Genomic DNA, 20,008 nt, shown 5'->3' with positions numbered 1-20,008 from the left:
TGTATATCAACCCCAAAAAGAGCTCAAAGTGTTTTAAAAAAAGGCTTTAGGAACTATTTTCTGTGCATTACAAACTTTCTGTCTGCAATAATCTGATCTATTTGTAATGTGGACAGTAAGTTAGACTAAAAGGTGGAATCCCAATAATTAGTTAAAAGTTTTAACTTATGACACTTTAGGGATAAAGTTCTTATTTTAAATAGATCCTGTTCAATTAGTTTAAAATAATTGTTTAAAAATAGTTTGTTGTACTACTGATGGGGGGGAGAGAAGATTCATTTTTCAGCAAATACATTTTTTCTTTTAAATTCTTGAATGTTGGGGCCGGAGCGATAGCACAGCGGGTAGGGTGTTTGCCTTGCACGTGGCTGACCTGGGTTCGATCCCCGGCATCCCAGATGGTCCCCCAAGCACCGCCAGGAGTAATTCCTGAGTGCAGAGCCAGGAATAATCCCTGAGCATAGCAGGGTGTGACCCAAAAAGAAAAAATAAAAATTCTTGAATGTTCCTCCAAAAGACTGGCTTCTGGACAGATTTTATAGATATTCTCAATACCTGTCAACTCAAGAGTTAACTGGTCAATGACAAGATGATAAAAAAAAATATCATCGGGGCTGGAGTGATAGCACAGCGGGTAGGGCATTTGCCTTGCACGCAACCGAGCCAGGTTCGATTCCCAGCATCCCAGATGGTCCCCCAAGCATTGCCAGGTGTGATTTCTGAGTGCAGCGCCAGGAGTAACCCCTGTGCATCGCTGGGTGTGACCCAAAAAGCAAACAAATAAATAAATAATTTTAAAAAATCGTCTATTAACACCAAACAAATACTCTTAAATATACTGGACAAATGAGATGACTTTTTTCAACTAAATACAGATAATGTGTAACAAATATCTGATTTCCCAGATTCCTTCATAGCAAATTCTATTATAAGAGATTAATGTATCAGGTTTGACTTTAAACAATATGCTTTCGAAAGAAAGAAAACACTGAAATTCAGTAGTCAATAGGGGTAACTGAGATTTTTAAAATGAATTTTTAAATAATTTTTGACATATTTATGATAGATGCTTTGCCTGCACCAAAGTTGGAAAAAGTACTTGGGTGCATTTTCCCTATATAATAATTGTCAGGGATCAGAGCGAAAGGTCAGCAGACAAGGCCTTGCTCTGCACACAGTGGACCCAGGTTTGATGCCCAGCACCACATAGGGTTCCCTCAAGACCCACCAGGAGTAATTCCTGAGCACCTCAGGGTGTGACACAAAACAAACAAAAAACATACAACTGCCTCACTCTTTGGGGTAAAAATCTAGCATGACTCTCAAATCTTCTGAGACTACAGATTTCATGTCATAATTTCTTATATAAATGAGATCAGCACTTCTCATAGATCATATACTGAAAAGTTAAAAGGTTCCTACAGCTATAAAAACTTACAGCAGGTAAGGTGACCAACCAGGGGGTTCTATTCCAGGCATCACAAGAAGTCCCCCAAACCCTGCGAGCAGTGATTCCTGAGCGTAGCTGAGTATCAGGGCCCAAAAACCACCCTCCCAACAAGGGATGGATAAGTAAATATAAAAGGGGGGCCTAGGATATAAAAGGTGCTCAATAAATGTTATCTTCTCTCTTATCCTCACAGAAATATTCGATAACAATCATCATCGCTATCATCATCTAAATCCTCCAACAGTTCTCATGTTCAAGCGACACCAGCTCCTTCCATCAGTCTATTTCAAGGAAAGTTCCGTAACTATAACCTCTTTAATACCTACCTTTACTGAGCTGCTATGAGATTACATGAGATCATACCAAGTCCTGTAAAAGCAGGTCAGGTCCAGTAAATGTTAGTATTGTTTCCAATACTGCCTTCTCTCAAACACATCTTTTCCATTTGGAGCAGAAGTGTGAGTGCACAAACATGTGTGAAGTGCCACAAACACCATCAGACGCACTTAGGTCAGCGTATGACCATGTCCCTCTGATTCTGGTATGTCCCTGATACAATTTCCCTCCACCATGAAACTCCTATACACACACACACACACACACACACACACATATACACACACATATATATACACACCAATATATATGTGAAGGGGAATTCAGCTGTTATAGTTACAGAACTTTCCTTAGAAAGGGGGAGAAGGTAACAAAATGATAGAGCCCTCATTCAGGGACATGGTGACAAAAACCACAGTCTGATTATAAACTCAAAACTCAACAACCCATACTCGTTACTATCTCCCCAATTAAAACGCAAAGTCCCTGGAAGTAGGACATCACATCTTGTCCTTCCTTCTATGTGCATAGCATTCAGAATAGGACATTAATAGATCCTTAAAGTATCTATTAATGATCCTCAACAATTCCACATTAAAAAATTCATTCTACATGTAATTCTCAAAGGATCTGTGATCCTGAACTAATACTTGCAAACCAGTTTCTCAATAAAATATGCCAACAAAAAGGCATACTTCTTTCATTTAAAAAGGAACATCTTGTGGGCTAGAGAGATAGCACAGCAGGTAGGGCGTTTTCCTTGCACGCGGCTGACCTGGGTTCGATTCCCAGCATCCCAATGGTCCCCTGAGCACCGTCAGGAGTAACTCCTGAGTGCAGAGCCAGGAGTAACCTCTGTGCATCGCCTGGTGTGACCCAAAAAGGAAAAAAAAAAAAACCACATTTATTTTCATTCTAATGTTCACGAAAGGCCTGAAATTATAAACAATTTCTGGTGGAGGTAGACATTTCCCTTGACAGTACAATTTCTATTAGCTCCTTTAAAAAGCTGAAAAACTACCATCCAATGCTGCTTCTCCCCCCACCCCCCCTTGGTTTTGAAGTTCATGCTCTCATGGATAGGTTCTATTCAGCGAAACTTTTTAAAGCAAAATTACAAATTAACTGACAGAGCAGTAGTTACCCTTAGGAGGTAGAACATATGAATGGCTGCTGACAGGGGAATCAGAAGGGTTTTTGAGGAATGAGTATTACTGATTTAGGGGTTATAAAATATTGCTCCCTTGTGGAAAGTCATCAAGTTGAAACATGACTTTTTGTACTTGTCTCAAGGCATATTTCACTCAGGTTAAAAACAACAATAGCAAAGAGAAGGCACTGATACTGATACAAAGCCAACATCAGACACATGTGAAAAAGTCCTGTCATCTGGCTCAGCCTCTGAAAAACTGAAGAGAAACTTCCTAAAAAATTAAGAATAAAGCTACCATATGACCCAGCAATTCCTCTTCTTGGTATTTACACAGAGAACACAAAAATCATTAATCTGAAAAATTGTATTTTCACTCCTGCATTTATTATAGCCAAGCCTATTCACAATAGCCAAGATCTGGAAACAACAGAGGAACCTGACAACAGATAAATACATGAAAAGAAAAAAAAAACCACAAAAACCATTGCTTACATATGTAATAGAACACTACTCAGCTTTAGGAAAAGATGAAGTCTTGCCACTTGGTGCAACTTGAATGGAACTGGAGGGAACCAGAGTGATTCAGAGAGGGCAGACACCAAATGTAAAGTATGAAGACACACAGTAAGGATACAAACAACGGCCAATGAGAACAGACCCTGAGAATCAGCTTACAGAACTGGGTATGCAAAGGGAGGGGGGAAGGGTGGCAATGAGAAGGGGGGGGAGAGAAAGAGAGAGGAGAGAGGGGGGGAGAGAGAGAGAGAGGATGCTAGAATCCAGATGGTGAGTGTGGTGGAATCATCATATTCCCCAAAACACTAAGATAAATGACAGTGCCTAGTTTTTTCAGTCAAATAAGTCCTTTAAAATGATTTACCAGAAGACCAGGTGTTCAAGACTTAAATACCCCCGAACAGGAGGCAAGACAATGAAGGAAGTCCTGGACTCAGGAACCTCAAGGAACTAACAGACCTGGTGGTCAGCATACAGGTAAGGATGGACACTGACTCTCCAAGGACTGCCTGCAGCCCCAGCCAAAAGCTCAACTGCCAATGAAACTCTGCAGTGAAGTCACTCCCAGATTTCCAGACACTGAGACAATCTGAGAGATGTTTGGTGCTCATCTTTTGGGGGGAAAAATGACAATTTCTAAGCAGTATATTCCTTACATACACTGACGTGAGCAAAGTGGCCTCAGTAGCTGTTTCTTCAGAGACATTAGCTTATTGGTTTACATTGGCAACATTCCCTTCTCAAAAGGCCATGGTGCAATACTGCTTTCAAAATTCAACCAAGAAAAAAAGAAAATACTGCTGGTGATTAAGAACACCAATTTCTAGATCAAATCAAATGGAAGTTAATGTTTCTGTATGAAATAGAACAAGAAATTTATTTTTTTCTCAGTGACTTTCTCCTCTCCACATCTAATTGAGAAATCCCATGACAGTAACATCCTTCTTGTTTTATTAAGTGTTTGAATGATAGCACGTCTCTCAATTTTTCTGAAGAAATTTCTAGCAAGTGGAAATATACTAAAGGCAAAACCATCATATATAAATGGCCTTTTAAAATGCAGACATTTATATTTGCATAAATTCCCAGAAGAGGAGGTAGATGGGGAAAGAGAAAGGATATATTCCAATGTCATCCAACACAAATGTGGCATGTTTTGCAATCAGTGTATTAGCTCTTGTATCTGTTTGTGCAGAATTCTGAAGCCTGCACCAGAATCTGACAGCTCAGCAGTCTGGCTCCAGAGTTCCTGGGTTCTCAGTCTACTGTAATGTCCAATATAGATAGAAGAGGGTCTTGCACATCGTCAGCATTCTCTTTTGGGTTATAGCAGAAGCCCCCTACTCCCCCTCTCCCCCATTTAGAATTCTCCAAAGTGTACAGAATTCTTTTCTCAAAATGGACTATCCATAGCCCCAGTCATTACCTTGCAGGTTTTTAAAGGATGAAAAGACAATTAACAATTCTGCTATTATCAGGCTAAACTTTTGCACTTTGTTAAAATTTTAAATAACACACATATATAACATAGGGATATATTACACTTTCCCTCTCAAGATCCTGAATACCAGGTGAGCCCTACTCATTCTAATGCCAGATTCTTTTTTTTCATTCCCATTGTATCCTGCATTGTCCTCATCTCTTTGTAATAACTAATCAGCAAGTGAAGATACTGACTCCTTCCTCTCTTCATTTAACTCAAAAAATATTTTTTCAACAAAAAATGAAAGGGCAATGGAATATAAATACAAATGAATTTGATTTTTTTTTTTTTTACAGTCAGTGCCCTGTGATTCTTGTCTCCATGAAGGGACTTTCAAAAGGTCATTTAAGACCAAGAATAAGAAACCCAGTACAATTTGGAGTTGTCTCTGGAACAGGCTCGACTATGATACTGACAGAGGTAAAAGACACATCAAATAATTAAATTTTTTCCATCACTAATTGTTGTAACATTGACACTTAAATTGTCTACAAAACACACAAGAGATGCTCAGGATTTCAGCCTAAGAATCATATTTGCTTCGTGTTGATAAAAAGCCAACAACAAAAAAACTGCTCACCCTGGTGGCTCAGGAAAGTACTAGATACAGGATGACTCAACTATTTAGTACTAACTCTGCAAGGCTCACACAATCACTGTCTGAATCTGTAAATCCTTTCTACACAGCGTGTTCCAACAGTGTAATAAGACGAGTATTCCCCCACAGTGCAGGTCTGTCTTTAATGCTCCTTCCATACCAGGAAAAAGGAATCTTTTTCTAGGGAAGGTTTTCTACTACAATAAAGTACAATCTTAAAGTCTGTGCCGCATACTCAAACAAATTTAGTCGTCTAACAAAGAAAAGCACTATGACTTATCTAGCTAAAAAGAAAACTCTTTCCCCAATGTATCCGACTTAATGTAGATCCCACTACTTTAGAAGGTAAGTGAAGAAGAAAATAATATAAAACACTGACCGGCACACTGCTCTTTGTCTAGGAAAGTTATTAAGTTCTTTGGTAGATTTTTATTTAGGGGTGAGAGGGAGAAAAGTAAGGCAGCTAAGGTGCTAGGAAACTTTGATGCATCTAGACTTTTTTCTGATTAGGAACAATGTCTTTTAGTCCAAAACGTGAGAGACATCACATTATTGGAGAAAGAACAGATATATGTTCATCAAAATACAACCACTTCCTCTACTATCCAAATACCACTCAGAAAGGCTACCCGAACAAACCAGTCGGGGGCTTCACATGGACACAGTCCCTTCCTCCCCTTCCCTACTCCACTAAGACCACTGCACACTGCCCCAGGGATGGCCCTGGTGGTCCCCTGAACCACGGGGGACACCCCCCACCCCCAAACACAAACAAATCCTTGCCTGCTCTTGTCTTTAATCCTTCCATACCAGGAAGGAGGAATCAACTCTTTTAAGATGGAAGTATTTAAAAAAAAAAAAATCACACAATATCTCTTATGCTTCTTAGAAGTGGCTGCTATGAAATTCGAGGTGCTACACTAGTATTATTATCACCTTGTATCAAGTTTTACTGCTCCTTTGGAATTAGGCCATGATACTGGCTTTAAAGCACAAATCATGAAGTCTTCCATCTGCGGCCACAATCTTCTATGTAATTCACCCTGATAAGTTGTCTGGCACACACCAAAGATCTTTACTGAACACTTGGCCTGAAAATTTATTACAGTCCTCTCTCCAATTAAAAAAAAAAAGAGAGAGAGAGAGGGAGAGAGAGAGAGTGGTTGAAGTTCCACCAGTCCAGCTTCTACAGGCATTATATTAGGGACAAGGCCATTTTTTTTCCCCACTCGAGAAATGATACCATACAGTAAGCAAAAATAAGATGACAGCTCTTGGGCTCCCAGCTTTTCATTTCCCACAAGAGAAACCGACGCGGCTCCCTCGGAAATCTGAAGGTCTCTGACAATAGACGTGTGCCAAGAGTGTCACCCAAATACCAGCTCTCAGCCAGCCACGGAGAGAAAAACAACAAAAACCAAAACCAAGCCCCCCCCACCCCAACTTCACCGAGTTCACAAAAACCCACCCCCCCGCCCCCCTCCAACGCCTGCAAGCGTGAGGCTCTGCAATGGGGCTTGCCCCTTCCTGGGGCCTGTGGCTCCTTCCCGGAGGCGAAAGTGGCCTGGGCCCGGCGCGCCCGCGCGGGTGGGGGATGTAGGGATGGGGGCTCGGGACCGGGGTCCCGGAACCACGGGGAGGGGGGGGACACAACGTGTGCACCCGGGCGAGCATCTCCATTCCAGACACACCCCCCTGCACCCCGCGTTTCCCGGGAGGGGAGCGGAGAGAGGAAAGGGGTGGTGGTGGGGGGGGAGGCGCTCAACTCCTGCCCGGCGGAGAGGGGCCCGCGACGGAGAGGGGCCCGCGACGGTGGGCCAGGCCCCGGGGAGCCCGTTCTGGGGGGAAGCGGGGAAGCGGGGGGCGCTCGGCGGCGCGGGCGGAGGGCGTCGGGGGGGCGCGGGGTGCAGCGGGCGCTCGGGGAGGGCGCCGGCGGGGGGCTGCGCGGATCCGGGGCGCGTGGAGGACAGGCGAGGCGGGAAAGGCGCGGGAGCGCAGGCGAGGGGCCGGGGGGGAGGGGGCGCGGAGGGTCCCCCCTTTCTCTTTTTTTTTTTTGCTACCCGGGGCGGGGTGGCGGGGGGTCCGCGGTCCGGCGTGGGGGTGCGGGATCTCCTCCCCCGTCCCTCGCAGAGGCCTCGCTCGCGCGGGAAGCCGGGGAGCGGGGAGCGCCGGGCCGGGGCGCCCACCCGGGCGCTGCCAGCCCCGAGCCAGCGGCGTGCGGTCGGGTGGGAGGGGAGGGACGAGGCCCCCCGGGCGGCCGGGAGGCGGGAAAGGCCCCGGAGCTGCGGGCCGGCCGGCGGCGGCGGCGGCCCCGCGAACCCCGAGCCCCGAGCGGCGGCGGCGGCGGCGGCGCGGGCCTGCAGAGCCCCGAGCCGGCCCAAGCCCCCGCCGCGGCCGCGTGCGCCCCCCATTCCCCACTCCCCGCGGCCGCCCCCTCCCCCCCGCCGCTCCTCTCACCTGCACATGATCCGCCATTTTGCTCCATTCATGCTCCTCTCCGGCCCCCCCTCCCCCCCAGCGCGCACCTCGGCCGGGGCCGCCGCCGCCGCCGCCGCCGCCGTAGTCGTCGTCGTCGTCGTCGTCGTCGTCGCCGCCGCGCCTGCGCGCTAAGGGCTCGGCGCGCTACGCTCGCGGCGTAGCGCGGCTCGGCTGCGCAGGCCCCCGGCGGCCCGCGGCGCGGTTGGAGAATGCGCAGCGCGGCTGGGACGGCGTAGAGGCGCGGGCAACGTCAGCGGCCCGGAGACGCGGGAGGGGGGGCGGGGGGGGGAGGAAGGAGCGGGCCGGGGGTGGGGGGAGAGGGGGGAGCGCGGAGGGCGGGGAGCCGGGGGAACAAAGCTTTGTTTACATGGATTTTTAAAGGCGCCGCGCGCACTCGGGCGGGCGCCCGCCGCCACGCCAAGGGGCGCTGCTCTCGGCTGGGCTGCAGGGGGAGGACTTGACACCAGGGAGGACCCCCCTCCCCGAACCTGTCTCCTCCCGGAACCCTGCACCGGGCGGGCTCTCTTCCTCCCCCTCCTCCTCCTCCTCCTCCTCACGTGCCTCGGGACCCCCGTACGCTCCTCTTCGGAATGCCGATCCGCAGCCCCCCCCCCCCCCGCACCCAGCACAATCCGCCCCCACCCCCCTCGGCCTCCACCTCGCGGGGGGTCTTCCGATGTGCTGGGGTACCTGCATTATTCTCTGCTTTCCAATGACATTGTTTCAGCAGCCGCCAACTTTGTTCGCGTCTTTTCTCGCTTTCATCTCTCCTGGCCAACGGCCACTGCGCCCAGTTTCCTGGGTTTTACCAGATTCCAAATAGTGATTTCCTTGTGTTCGTTTCTGTTCTGTTCTCCTCGATAAACATTTATGGAAATAGCTGCCAAACAGTGGTGAGGATGGAAACATGCAGACGGCAGACGGAGTGAGTTCTCCCGGAGAGATAGATGAGCTTCACCAGCACTGTACCGTCGCCTCCTGGAGGGGGTCAGATGATGTGAAGAGGTGGTCACGGTGGGGAGATGGAAAGGGGGTTCAGGATCTCTGACTATGCATCAAAGCTGGTCGGTCCCTGCCCGCTGAGAACGATTAACAGCCTTTCCCACCTAAAATGACAGGCATTAGCTAGTGCAGGTTCCTGTATGCCTTTGGATTCCAGTGCGCCTTCCCATTAAGGCCCCCAGATAAGGGTGACTGGATTCTGGGAGCATTGCATCTCTGAAATTTGTGTCGGCTGGGGACTAACACACGTTTGTGATGGAAATGATGATGGTAGTGAATTATATAAGCACTTACTATTGTGGATAGAATGGACTGGCCTTTAGTGTTTATTTCAACGCCTGTCTTCCTGGTTTGCAGATGTAGGACATCTAAAAACTACATTACCCAGATTTCCATGCAGCTGGGAGATTCTGTAAGCAAGAATGGCCCTGTCACTCAAGATGATGGAAACTGAAGTAAGGTGGCTTTTGAACTGTTGCTTCTGGCTAACCCTGTGTTGGGGTTGGCGGGGGTGATAAAGAAAGATTTCTCGAGAGAGAGGAGTCTCATGGTGTGTGTGTGTGTGTGCGCGCGCGCGTGCGTGCGCAGAAGTGCCAAAATCTTCCAGTATCCAATCATTAAGTCCTATGTCTGGATTAGAGATGATGAGTCAGGGGCCTGTTGGCTAGTCTCACAGATAGAGTGAGGTCTAGGTTCTAATGCCAGCCTCCCAATTCCCTACTTGCCTGACCGGCTAGAAGAAACAGTGTACTGTGAGCCTGGCCCCAATCCACTCCCAGCCCAGATCAATGCCTTCTTCATGCTTGTTTCTCCTGTTTTCCATTGGTATCACCAGTTACCCTGTCTGTCAAAGTTATCCTGGTTTTTAGAGTTTTATTAGTCCAGTTTACAAGTCTTTTTGCCTCTGTATCCACACTGTTTTCTTGCTTCTATAACCTTGTCGTGTTGAATCTGTATTACACCCTCCAAATCTGGCTTAGTCTCATCTCCACGGCTAACCCCCCTGGTCCATCACCATCACTTTTCTCCTGGGCATTGGTAAAATATTCCTAACTTGTTTCCCTGCTTTCTCTATTGCCCCCCTGCTAGTCCATTTTCTAGATAGTGGTAGAATATGTAGAAACTGGATTAAAATCCTGCATTAAAATCCCTGGGGAGGGGAGGGCAGGGGCAGTATAGTGGTTAGGGTTTGTGTGTGGCATAGGTTCGATTTCTACACCACAAGGTCCCCAAGCATGCTGGGTTTGGGACAGGTATCCCCAGCACTGGGCCCTTGCATTAAACCAATGGCCCAGCTGGCCAAGAATTGCTGATGGAGCCCCCAGGCCTCATGAGCACTGCTTGGGAGTCCCTGTCCTGCCCTGATAAAATAAAATCCTTAAGTGACTTCCCATTTTAGGATGCGTTTCAAATCTTTCCTGCAACCTGAGATCAATCTCTTCCTTCCCCCCGCCCCCATCTTTTTTTCTTGAGATGCCTGGAACCCAGGGCCTCACACCTTCAAGGAGTGCTCTACTCATGGCTCATTGTTGTGCCCTCATCTCTCTCCCAACGTTATGCCCTTCTTGTCTTGAGGACTTTGTGCCAGAAGTGACTTTGTGCCTGGTGTTTCCCCTTGGTTGCCTTCCCAACACTTGAATCCTCACAGAGGCTTTCCTCAGTTTCTATTGAACTTGTCTCCTGGTCTCATCTTTGTACCTCTGGCTTCAATCACTGTTCCAAACTCTTTATTTGCATATATTCTGGTTTATTCTTCCTTTTTTTTTTCTCCTTTTGGTTTGGACCACACCCAGGACTGTTCAGAGCTTATCCCTGTCTGGCTCTGTGCTCAGGAGTCAATCCTGGAGGGGTTTGGGGGACCAAATGGAGGTGTCAGAGACTAAACGTGGGTTGGCCACATGCAAGGCCAACCTTTTCTTCATGAGGCTCTCCAACTAAAAAGTACTAAATGTAAAATGGATTTTATCTGCCTTGCTTATCTTGTGTCCCTGGTACCTGTACACAGAGAAAATGCTCAATAAATGAATTATTAATTTATTTCCTTATGTTAGTTTCATTATTGAATGTGGGGTGGGGCTCATGTGAGATCAGTCAAGCATAAGACTCGTGAAGTCAAGGGCCAGAGTGATAGTCCAGTGGGTAGGGTGCTCGCCTTGCATGTGGCCGACCTGGGTTCTATCCCTGGCATCCTATGTGGTCCCCCCTTCCCCCACCAGCACCACCAGGAGTGCTTCTTGAGTGCAGAACCAGGAGTAAACCCTGAGCGTGGCTGGGTGTGGCCTCCAAACAGCCAAAAAAAGAAATGTTAAGTCAGTGTTATGTAGCATGATTATTATAAGCCCTTCTTTGCAGAGTTTCCAGAACACGAAGGACGCAGGGATGGAAGAAGCAGAGAAAGGGTGAGGCCCAGGGATGAAACTGGAGCCTGTCCTTCCTGCCGACACCCTTGTCAGGAACTGCTGGGTGGAACTTTCATGCCTCACACACTCGTGTTTGCCCTCTCCCCCCTCCTCCTTAGGCCTGTGAGGCTCCCGGCCCATTAGATCCCTTCTTTCCTGTTGTGTATTCAGTTACCTGAACCAGGCTGCTCCCAATCTTCCCCCCACCCCCGCCCCCTACCCCACCCTATATCTTATTTGGGGGTTACCTAATCTTCAGGCCTCCCTAGGAATCTGTTCTGCCTTTGTTGCCCGCAAAGACAAATTCACGAGCCCTTTGACTGGGCAGAGCTCTGGAACTGTGGGGTCTCTGATCTGTAGGTCCCATCTCCTGTTGAGAGAAACTATCGTAAAGAAGAGGAACCCTGTGGTTTCGTGGCATAAGTGTGGGGTAGGGGGAGTCCCCTCTTTCCCAATCACAGCAAAAGTCCCAGGGGCACCCAGCCCTTACCTGTGCCGCAACACACAAGGGAGACAGTTTCCTTTCTGTTGCTTCTCCTCCCATCACAGGTGTTGGGACTGTATGCTCGTTCTCTGCCTCAGGCTGTGTGTGAGCAGTACTGGGTCAGCGCCGGCTGCAGGGCGCCACGGGTCCCACTGGGATGGGGAAGGGACACAGTCCTGCTGTCCACTCCTCAGTAGGAGACCGTCTCCAACTCGCACAGACCCGAGGGATGGATGGGTGAGGCACCCAGAATACCTGGGGCTCCGTGTGGGGGTTTAAAATTGGTTTCAGGGAATCTGGCAACCTTGGGTGCCCCCCTGTGGCTTTGAGTGGAATGTGTGCAGTGCTGGAGGAAGCCCGCAGTGGACGGGAGTAGGGGTGGGTAGGCTCTGCAAAGTGAAGATGAGAAGGGCCCAGTTACCTAAGCTCCCTTTATGGGGTTTCCCCAGAAGGGCTCCCCCCAGCATTTCTGCACCTCCATCAGATTGCTCCTTTCAGCCGGTAAATTAAATATTCTCTTGGGAGTTTAGGTTTTCCCCCTGCGAGCAATAGTTTTGTGTGTGTGTATGTGGAATCTGGATTTCACTTAGTGGAATGACGCCCTGCCAGTACTTCCTCCTCTGTCTCCACTAGCCCTGTAGCCCCAGAGGGTGCAAACACGCTCCTTCCAACCTGCTGTCTTCTTCCAGGGACAGAGACAGTGTGTGTCTGCATGCTTGGGCAACTAAGATACTTTTTGTTTGTCTTCTGAGCCACCTCTGGTGTTCAAGGCTGTGTGTTCCAGGCTCTGTGCTCAGGGCTTATTCCTGGCTCGATGCTCAGGGATCACTCCTGGTGGGTTTGGGGGACCGTATGAGGTGCTGGAGATGGAACCCTGGTCGACTGTGTGCAAAACAAGTGCCGTAACCCCTGTATTATCTTCCTGGCCCAATTCAGACACTATTTTTTCTAGTATAAGAGGCTGCTTTGGTAACTTTAAAAGATGCTCTCCAGACGAAACCCAGAGTCTTTCTGCAGCGCAGGAGGACTGGGCAGAAAGTTAGAAGGTTTCACAGCGCTGTAGCAGCCGAGCCTGTTGCAGGGTGAGCGGGGAGGGGCAGGGAAGGAGGGGGGATGTGATGCTCTCGGTTCTGGCCTTGCAGGAGGTGGTGCTGCTGAGCTTCCTGCCAGGGACAGGGACAGCTGTGTGTGCAAGAGGCAAGCTCTGTCTACTGTGGCCTGTGTGCAGAGCTCAGGTCTTACTGGGTAGAGAAAGCTGGGTTCTGGCTCATCCCTGTCGCGTTGGTTTTTTAGCCTGGGATATTTATGTAGCCCGTTCATCCTGAGGTCCCCTTCCAGCTGTGTCATGCTTGTCACGTACCCAGCCTGAGCGGGGCACTGCGGTGAGGGGGTTTTGCTGTTGGTTTTACTTTCGAATTTGGTTTCCGGGGGGTCTCTTCATTCCTTGCGGCCAACCACTTCTTTTTTGGTGATGCCAATCCAGCGGTGCCAATGCCAGCCTCTCTTGGGGTTGGAGTGGTCTGCCAGAGAGGGAGCCCACTGTGACTTCTTGAAAATTCTCACTGGTGGAAAATGCAGGAAGTCTGAGCACGAAACTCACTCCTCAAACACACACACAGAGACAGGGCAAGAAACCACAGCGCCTATCGGCCTGTCGTCATCGAGCAGACTAGAAGAGCACAGAGAACTCTAGGCAGAGAGGAAATGAACTTGAGAGAAGGGGGAACACAGGCCGAGAGGAGCGCCAGAGGGCGGGAGAGGTGGAGAGCGGCCGGATGGTGGGAGGATGGACGAGGCCGCAGTGAGGCAAGGCTTCTTGTACCTTCAGCTGCAGCAGACTTTTGGTGGCAAGGTAGGAGTCCTTGGGGCTGCTTTGGGGGGGGGGGGCTGCGCAGGACTCCCGGGAGGAGGGGGAGTGGGACCCTCAGGGAGCCCCACCCGGCGGGATGATGGAGCCCTGACCCAGAGCTTCCGTGGAGGCAGCGTGGGGTCTTAGCCTCTCTGCTGGGCAGTCTGGCCCGAGTGTGGAGCTGGGGGTGCAATGAGGCCCCGCTGTCTCCTGCCCTTGGGGTCACTCCTCACCGCCACCCCTGGGAAAGGAAGGGAGTGATCTGGGACTGCAGGGGAGGTTCGCCTCCCCCCCTTTCCTGCCCCAGGGGTGGGTGCTCGGCTGGTGGTGAGCTTGAGCTGGGCCTCCGCTTGGCCGCCCCCCTCCTCCTCTTTGGGACTCCTTGCCTAAGGAAGTGCTCTTGGGCTGGGCTCACCAGTGCTCCCCTGTCTTGGTCCGGGTCGAGCCTCCCCAAGGGTGAGCCCGAGGGAGGGCTTCTTCTGGGGGGCCCTCGTGGCCGTCGAGGACAGGGCTGCTGCCCATTCCAGGCTTCAGGCCCGTTCCTGGGGCTGCGCCCAGCTGCACCAGGGACCGGGCTGCAGGCGCCCCAGACGCCCCCTCCCCGCGGTCCCTCCTGCACCCCACCCCCCCCGTGGGGTGCCCCCCTCAGCCCCCTCTGTGTGCACACTCAGAAATGGCGCCGCTTCGGGGCAGCGCTGTACCCCGAGTCGGGCTGCGCCCTGGCCCGCCTGGAGCTGCTGGAGGGCCCCGAGAAGCCGCGGCGGGGCGAGGCGGCGCGCCGGGTCATCCGCCTGAGCGACTGCCTGCGGGTGGCCGAGGCGGGCGGCGACACCGGCAGCCCCCGCGACACCAGCCCCTTCGTCCTGGAGACCAAGGAGCGCCAGTACCTGCTGGCCGCGCCCGCCGCCGAGCGCGCGCCCTGGGTGCAGGCCATCTGCCTGCTGGCCTTCCCGGTGAGTGGGGGCCGGGGTGGGGGTGGGTGGTGGGCGGGGGGGGAGCACCCGGCCCGGAGTACCCGGCCTGGAGCACCCGGCCCGGAGTACCCAGCCTGCAGCACGCCCGCCGTGCTGAGCCCCGCTGCTCCCCAGGGCCAGCGGAAGGACGCGCCGGGCCCCGACGGCCAGGGCCGGCCCTGCATGGCCGAGAACGAGCTCTACGGCAGCCGCGACTCAGGTGAGGCGCCCTCGCTGCCTGCGCGCCGCCGCCGCCGGGGACCCCCCGGGCTGCTCAGAGCTGCGCGCTGCTCCCCCCCAGAGCGTGGGCGTGGGCGTCGCGCTGGCGGGGAGAGCCACCACTGTCATCCGGGAGACAGAGGCAGGCAGAGAGAGAGAGACAGAGACAGACACAGAGACAGAGACACAGAGACAGAGACAGAGACACAACAGAGAGAGGCAGAGACAGAGAGACAGAGACAGAGAGACACAGAGAGACAGAGGCAGAGAGACACAGAGAGAGACAGAGACAGAGAGACAGAGAGAGATGCACACAGAGACACAGAAAGACAGAGAGACACAGAGATACAGAGACAGAGAGACTGGACAAAGAGACAGAGAGACACAGAGACAGAGACAGAGACACAACAGAGAGAGGCAGAGACAGAGAGACACAGAGAGACAGAGGCAGAGAGACACAGAGAGAGACAGAGACAGAGAGACAGGACAGAGAGACAGAGAGAGATGCACACAGAGACACAGAGGAAGACAGAGAGACACAGAGATACAGAGACAGAGAGACTGGACAAAGAGACAGAGAGACACAGAGACAGAGACAGAGAGAAAGAGACAGAGATAGAGACAGACAAAGACAGTGACAGAGAAACAGACAGAGACAGACTACAGAGTGAGACACATAGAGACAAAGACAGACAGAGAGACACACAGAGAGACAGAGACAGAGAGAATGTGAGAGTGTGTGGGTATGTGAATGTGTGTGTCTGATACTGTATCGGGGTGTGAGTGTGAAACTGAGCTTGTGAGAATGGGAGCGTGGGAGAGAGTGTGTGTGAGAGCGTGCAAGTCTGTGAGAGAGAGATTGTATGAATATGTGAGAGACTGTGGGTATGTGAATGTGTGCGTGAGAATGTGAGAGCGTGTGTGAAAATTCAGTGTGTGTGAGTGCGAGTATGTGAGAGTGTGTGTGTGTGAGAGAGACTGAGTATGTTGAGTATGAGAGTGTGTGAGTGTGTGAGACTGTTGAGAGTAAGTGTGTGTGTATGTGTGTGAGGTGTGTCAAAGTATGTGTGTAAGACTGAGGTATTGAGTGTGTGTGTGAGACTTGGTATGTCAAGTGTGTGCGTGAGACTGCATTGATGAGTCAAGTGTGTGTGTGTGAGAGAGAGAAATAGAGGAGAGACAGAGAGAGCGAGAGCGAGAGCGAGCGAGAGAGAGAGAGAGAGAGAGAGAGAGAGAGAGAGGGCAAGCAGTTGGTGCACAGAAGGGCATCCAGGCGCCCCCTCAGAGGACACCGTGGCAGATGGTGGTGGGCAGTGGGGGCTGGTTGAGCGCAGGAGTGGGGGAGGCTGTACCTGCAACTCAAACGGGGCGGGGATGGCAGTGGAGATGGGGAGCGGCTGATCTGTGGCTCCGGTGACCAGCCAGGGGCAGGAAGGATGTGGCCAGAGGTCAGGTGCCGGTGGCCGGGGCATGGTGCTCCGAGGATGGGGTGGAGCTGCTGTTGGGGGCCCGGGTGGGACCTGGTAAGGACAGCTCAGACTTTTCTCTAGACTGTGGGTGTGCGTGCAGGGCAGGGCGGTGCAGGCAGGCCGGCTGCTCATCCCGCCCTTCTTCCCAGTGCTCTCCTGTAAGGAGTTTGCTGTGACCGTGAGACCCACAAAAGCGAGTGAGAGGTGCCGGCTCCGGGGGTCCTATACCCTGCGGGCTGGGCAGGGTGGCCTGGAGCTGTGGCGAGGCCCCGAGCCGGGCACCCTGCTCTACAACTGGCCCTACAGGCTCCTGCGGCGCTTTGGCCGGGACAAGGTGAGTGGGGGCCCGTGGAAGAGGAAGGATGAGAGAAATAGGGTCCCACAGAGAAGCAGCAGCAAGGGGCCAGGGCGGGAGAAGACGAGAGTGCAGAGGGCTTGCAGGTGGGGACGTGGGTGGGCGGCCAGGGGACCTGAAAAGACAGAGGCAGGAGAGAAAGGGGCGGAGAAGGGGGAGCCTGCTTGGACCCCGTAGCAGAGGCAGGAGGGAGAGGGGATGGTGGGGGGGGGGGGGCTTGTAAAAGGGGCTGGGGCGGGCCCGCTGCTGCCTGGAGGCCCTGCCAGTGACCCCCCCCCCCCTTCCCCTGACTCAGGTCACCTTCTCCTTTGAGGCCGGTCGACGCTGCGACTCCGGAGAAGGCACCTTTGAATTCGAAACCCGGCAAGTCAGCGAGATCTTTCAGGCCCTGGACGAGGCCATCGCTGCCCAGAAGAACGCACCCCCCGCTACCGCACCCCAAACCCAGCCAGCCCCGGTCCCCACAGCGCTCCCCGTGGCGCTGCCCCTGCCGGAGAGTCCCTACTCCCGCCCCCACGACTCACTGCCGCCCTCTTCGCCCACGGTGTCAGTGCCCGCCGCCCGGTCCCGGGGCTCTGAGGGGGAGTATGCCGTGCCCTTTGACGCTGTGGCCCGGAATCTGGGGAAGAGCCTGAGGGGCATCTTGGCAGGCCATCCAAAGTCCCTGGGTGACCCTTTTTATGACAGCATCGAGGAGCATGCACCCCTGGGACCGGACCACATCTATGATGAGCCTGAGGGCATGGCAGCCCTGGCCCTGTATGACAGGCCCCAGGAGCCCCAAGGCGAGGCCTGGAGGAGGCACGCTGCCCCTGAGAGGGACCTGAGTGGCCTCCAGCATGTGTACCCAGCGGGGCAGGAGCTCTGTGCTGCTGACTGGTCACAGGACACTGAGTACGACAATGTTGTGCTTAGGAAAGGCCCCAAGTGAAGGGTGGGGTCGGGTGCCTGTGTAGCTGCCTCAGGTCACTTGAAGCCCCTGGCTACTACATCCCTAAAATGTCCCTCTGGGCCTATTCCGCCTATTCCCGGCAGAGACATTGTCCCTCAGGGCCCATGACATGACTCACCCTCTAGAAGCAGAAAACCTGCCCAGACCCACCCACTCTTCTACTCCTTTTCCACTTCCTCTTCTCCCCTCCCCCGCCCTGTTGCAGAACCACAGGCATTTAGGGCAGAGGACAAGGGACAAAACTCCATCAGCAAATCGCTGGGGCCTTGGCTTGCACCAGCACTCCCTGGGGAGAGTGGCTTCTCGGGGCATTCAGTGTTCCTGGACTGGGCCTGAGTGATAGTCCAGTGGATAAGGTGCTGGCCGTGCATGCAGCTGGCCGGGGTTTGATCCCTGGCATCTCATGTGAGTGATCTCTGCACCCAGAGTCGGGAGTAAGCCCTGAACACAGCTGTGTGTGGCCCTAAAACCAAAAAAAAAAAAAAAAAAAAAAAACACGTTTCTGGATTGTGTGTGTTTGTGTGTATGGCCTGTGTGCCTGGGATGAGTTGAGTGACACAGAGCTGCTGGGACACTCACTCCACTGGGCCATCCAGCACCTGTGCCAGCACCTGTGCTCAGGGGGTGGCAGTCAGGGCACCTGGGAAAGGTAATCAGGAGCCTCTGATTCTGGGCCTGGAGTGATAGTACAGTGGGTAGGGTGCTTGCCTTGTCAGGTGGTGAGCCCGGATTTGATCCTCAGCATCCCATATAGTCGCCGAGCCCCACCAGAAGTGACCCTTGTCCACAGAGCCAAGGAATAAGCCCTTAACACTTCCCGGTGTGGCCCCCAGCAAACGAGAGTCTGCTCCTTTGCTTGGGGGAAAGGTCACGGGAGGGGGGGGGTGCAGGTAGTGAGTGGGTGTCTTCGGTACCAGGAACTAGGCCCAGCCACTCCTTACCTTCCCTGAGACACCCTGTTGATCTGCAGAAGAAGGGGCTTCACCCTGGGGGCTCTTCCTGCTCTCTCCTCCACAGGCCCGGGGAGCAGGCCCTGAGCCCTGAGCCCTGCTCACACTACCTCTGCACTCAGGCCAGTGTTGTGCACACTGCAAGTCTGCAGGATATCCCTTATACACCCCCGCCTCCGCCTCCTCCCGCAGAGAACACCTGGTGTCATGGGCAGTGGGGAGTGGGAGCTAGCTGAGAGTAGGAGGGGCGGGCTGGGCAGTGCCTGCAGCTCTGTGGCGAGTTGGGCGCGGGAATTGAGGACTGGCCCTGCCAACCACTCCACACCCAACCTCAGCATCCAGAGATCCGCAGCCCCTAAGCCGGCCTGGGGTGGGAGCCGGCGCGCCTGGCTCCGGTGCACGTGCCAGCTCCGCCCAGCAGAGGGCAGTGCGAACCTGCGGAAAGGGCCGCCCGGGGCTGGGCCCTGAAGGCACCTGCGCTTTTCCGAGCCCCCTCCAGGCACCGAGGCAGATGTGCGGACTCCACACCCTCAGGGGCTCCTAACGCTGCAGCTGGAGACCTGCCTTGAAACTCTGCGCCTGAACGGAGCTGGAGTGGTCGCTCCCCTTGGCTCTCTCCCTGGGTGGGGGGGCTGCTGAGTTCCTCCCTTCGGGGTCAGCTTTGCTGCAAGGGGAAGTGCAGCCTGGGCAGGACAGTCCCAGGCTGGGGAGGGGAAGTAAGGCATGAGGAGGAGCAGAGGCCCCCTGAAAATGCGGCGGCGGACAGTTGGCAGGACGCCTAGGGCGGGCCTACCTGGGAACCCTGCCCCGCTTCCTTAGCTGGGGGGTGGGGGGGGAGGAGGCGGGGGCGTGGCCCCCTCCCAAGGCCACCCACAGCGTGCACGGGTGCTGAAACCTGCTTGTGGCTTCTGGGAGGGCACCCTGGCTGGCCCCCACCAGACCTGAGGGTCACACGCAGTGCCAAACAGCTGGAAGCCTCCTGGCAGCTGTGGGCTCCGTGAGAAGGTGCAGAGAGCAGGACACTTTGGTCAGTCGGTGACCACTGCGGAGGCACTGGGTGCAGGGGCCAGTGGCCGGCAGGGGCACCCACGGATGCAAAGAGAGCCGGATCTTTGGTGGCCAGAGCCTCCCCCAGCCTCCTGGGCTACGCTCTACTGGTGGGGGATGAGCTGCCCTGCAGGGCGCCTCCTCCCCTGCTCCAGCCTGTGGAAGGCCCCCCCACCCTGTCCCTGGTGACTTCCCCCCTAAAGCGTCAGAAAAAACGCCAAGGCCACCCCTTACCCCCCTGTGGCCTGGCGCTCACGCTCCTGGCTGACGGCTGCGCTCAAGCTGTTGCTGCCATCACCTTTCAGCAGTGATGCT

At 53.2% G+C, this 20,008-nt stretch overlaps 2 protein-coding genes across 3 annotated transcripts in view; one reads left to right on the top strand and one right to left on the bottom strand.

Annotated features, from left to right (window-relative positions):
* The window catches only part of XPO7 (exportin 7), a 94,851-nt gene extending 86,727 nt beyond the window's left edge, over positions 1-8,124 (bottom strand). For both annotated transcript variants that reach the window (XM_056118919.1, XM_056118920.1), the window contains exon 1: positions 7,994-8,124. In XM_056118919.1, coding sequence (XP_055974894.1) covers positions 7,994-8,011 — 18 coding nt within the window. In that variant the 5' untranslated portion in view covers positions 8,012-8,124. The remainder of the gene's footprint in view (positions 1-7,993) is intronic.
* Positions 8,125-13,478: 5,354 nt separating this feature from the next.
* On the top strand, positions 13,479-18,076 carry DOK2 (docking protein 2). The gene is made up of 5 exons (XM_056119135.1): positions 13,479-13,751; positions 14,420-14,701; positions 14,837-14,921; positions 16,539-16,723; positions 17,040-18,076. The coding sequence occupies exons 1-5, from the start codon at positions 13,686-13,688 to the stop codon at positions 17,673-17,675; spliced, it is 1,254 nt and encodes a 417-aa protein (XP_055975110.1). The 5' UTR covers positions 13,479-13,685; the 3' UTR covers positions 17,676-18,076.
* The last annotated feature ends 1,932 nt before the right edge of the window (positions 18,077-20,008 follow it).

Source organism: Sorex fumeus, unplaced genomic scaffold (assembly GCF_029834395.1).
Source record: "Sorex fumeus unplaced genomic scaffold, SorFum_2.1 ptg000039l, whole genome shotgun sequence".
NCBI lineage: Eukaryota > Metazoa > Chordata > Mammalia > Eulipotyphla > Soricidae > Sorex > Sorex fumeus.
Note: the sequence above shows the minus strand (reverse complement) of the source record. Positions and strands in the feature narration are given on the sequence as shown.

Coding starts and splice junctions, on each gene's coding strand:
- DOK2 (XM_056119135.1), top strand. CDS start 13,686: ATGGACGAGGCCGCAGTGAGGCAAGGCTTCTTGTACCTTCAGCTGCAG. Junction 13,752..14,419: donor AGCAGACTTTTGGTGGCAAG/GTAGGAGTCCTT, acceptor GTGCACACTCAG/AAATGGCGCCGCTTCGGGGC. Junction 14,702..14,836: donor TCTGCCTGCTGGCCTTCCCG/GTGAGTGGGGGC, acceptor GCTGCTCCCCAG/GGCCAGCGGAAGGACGCGCC.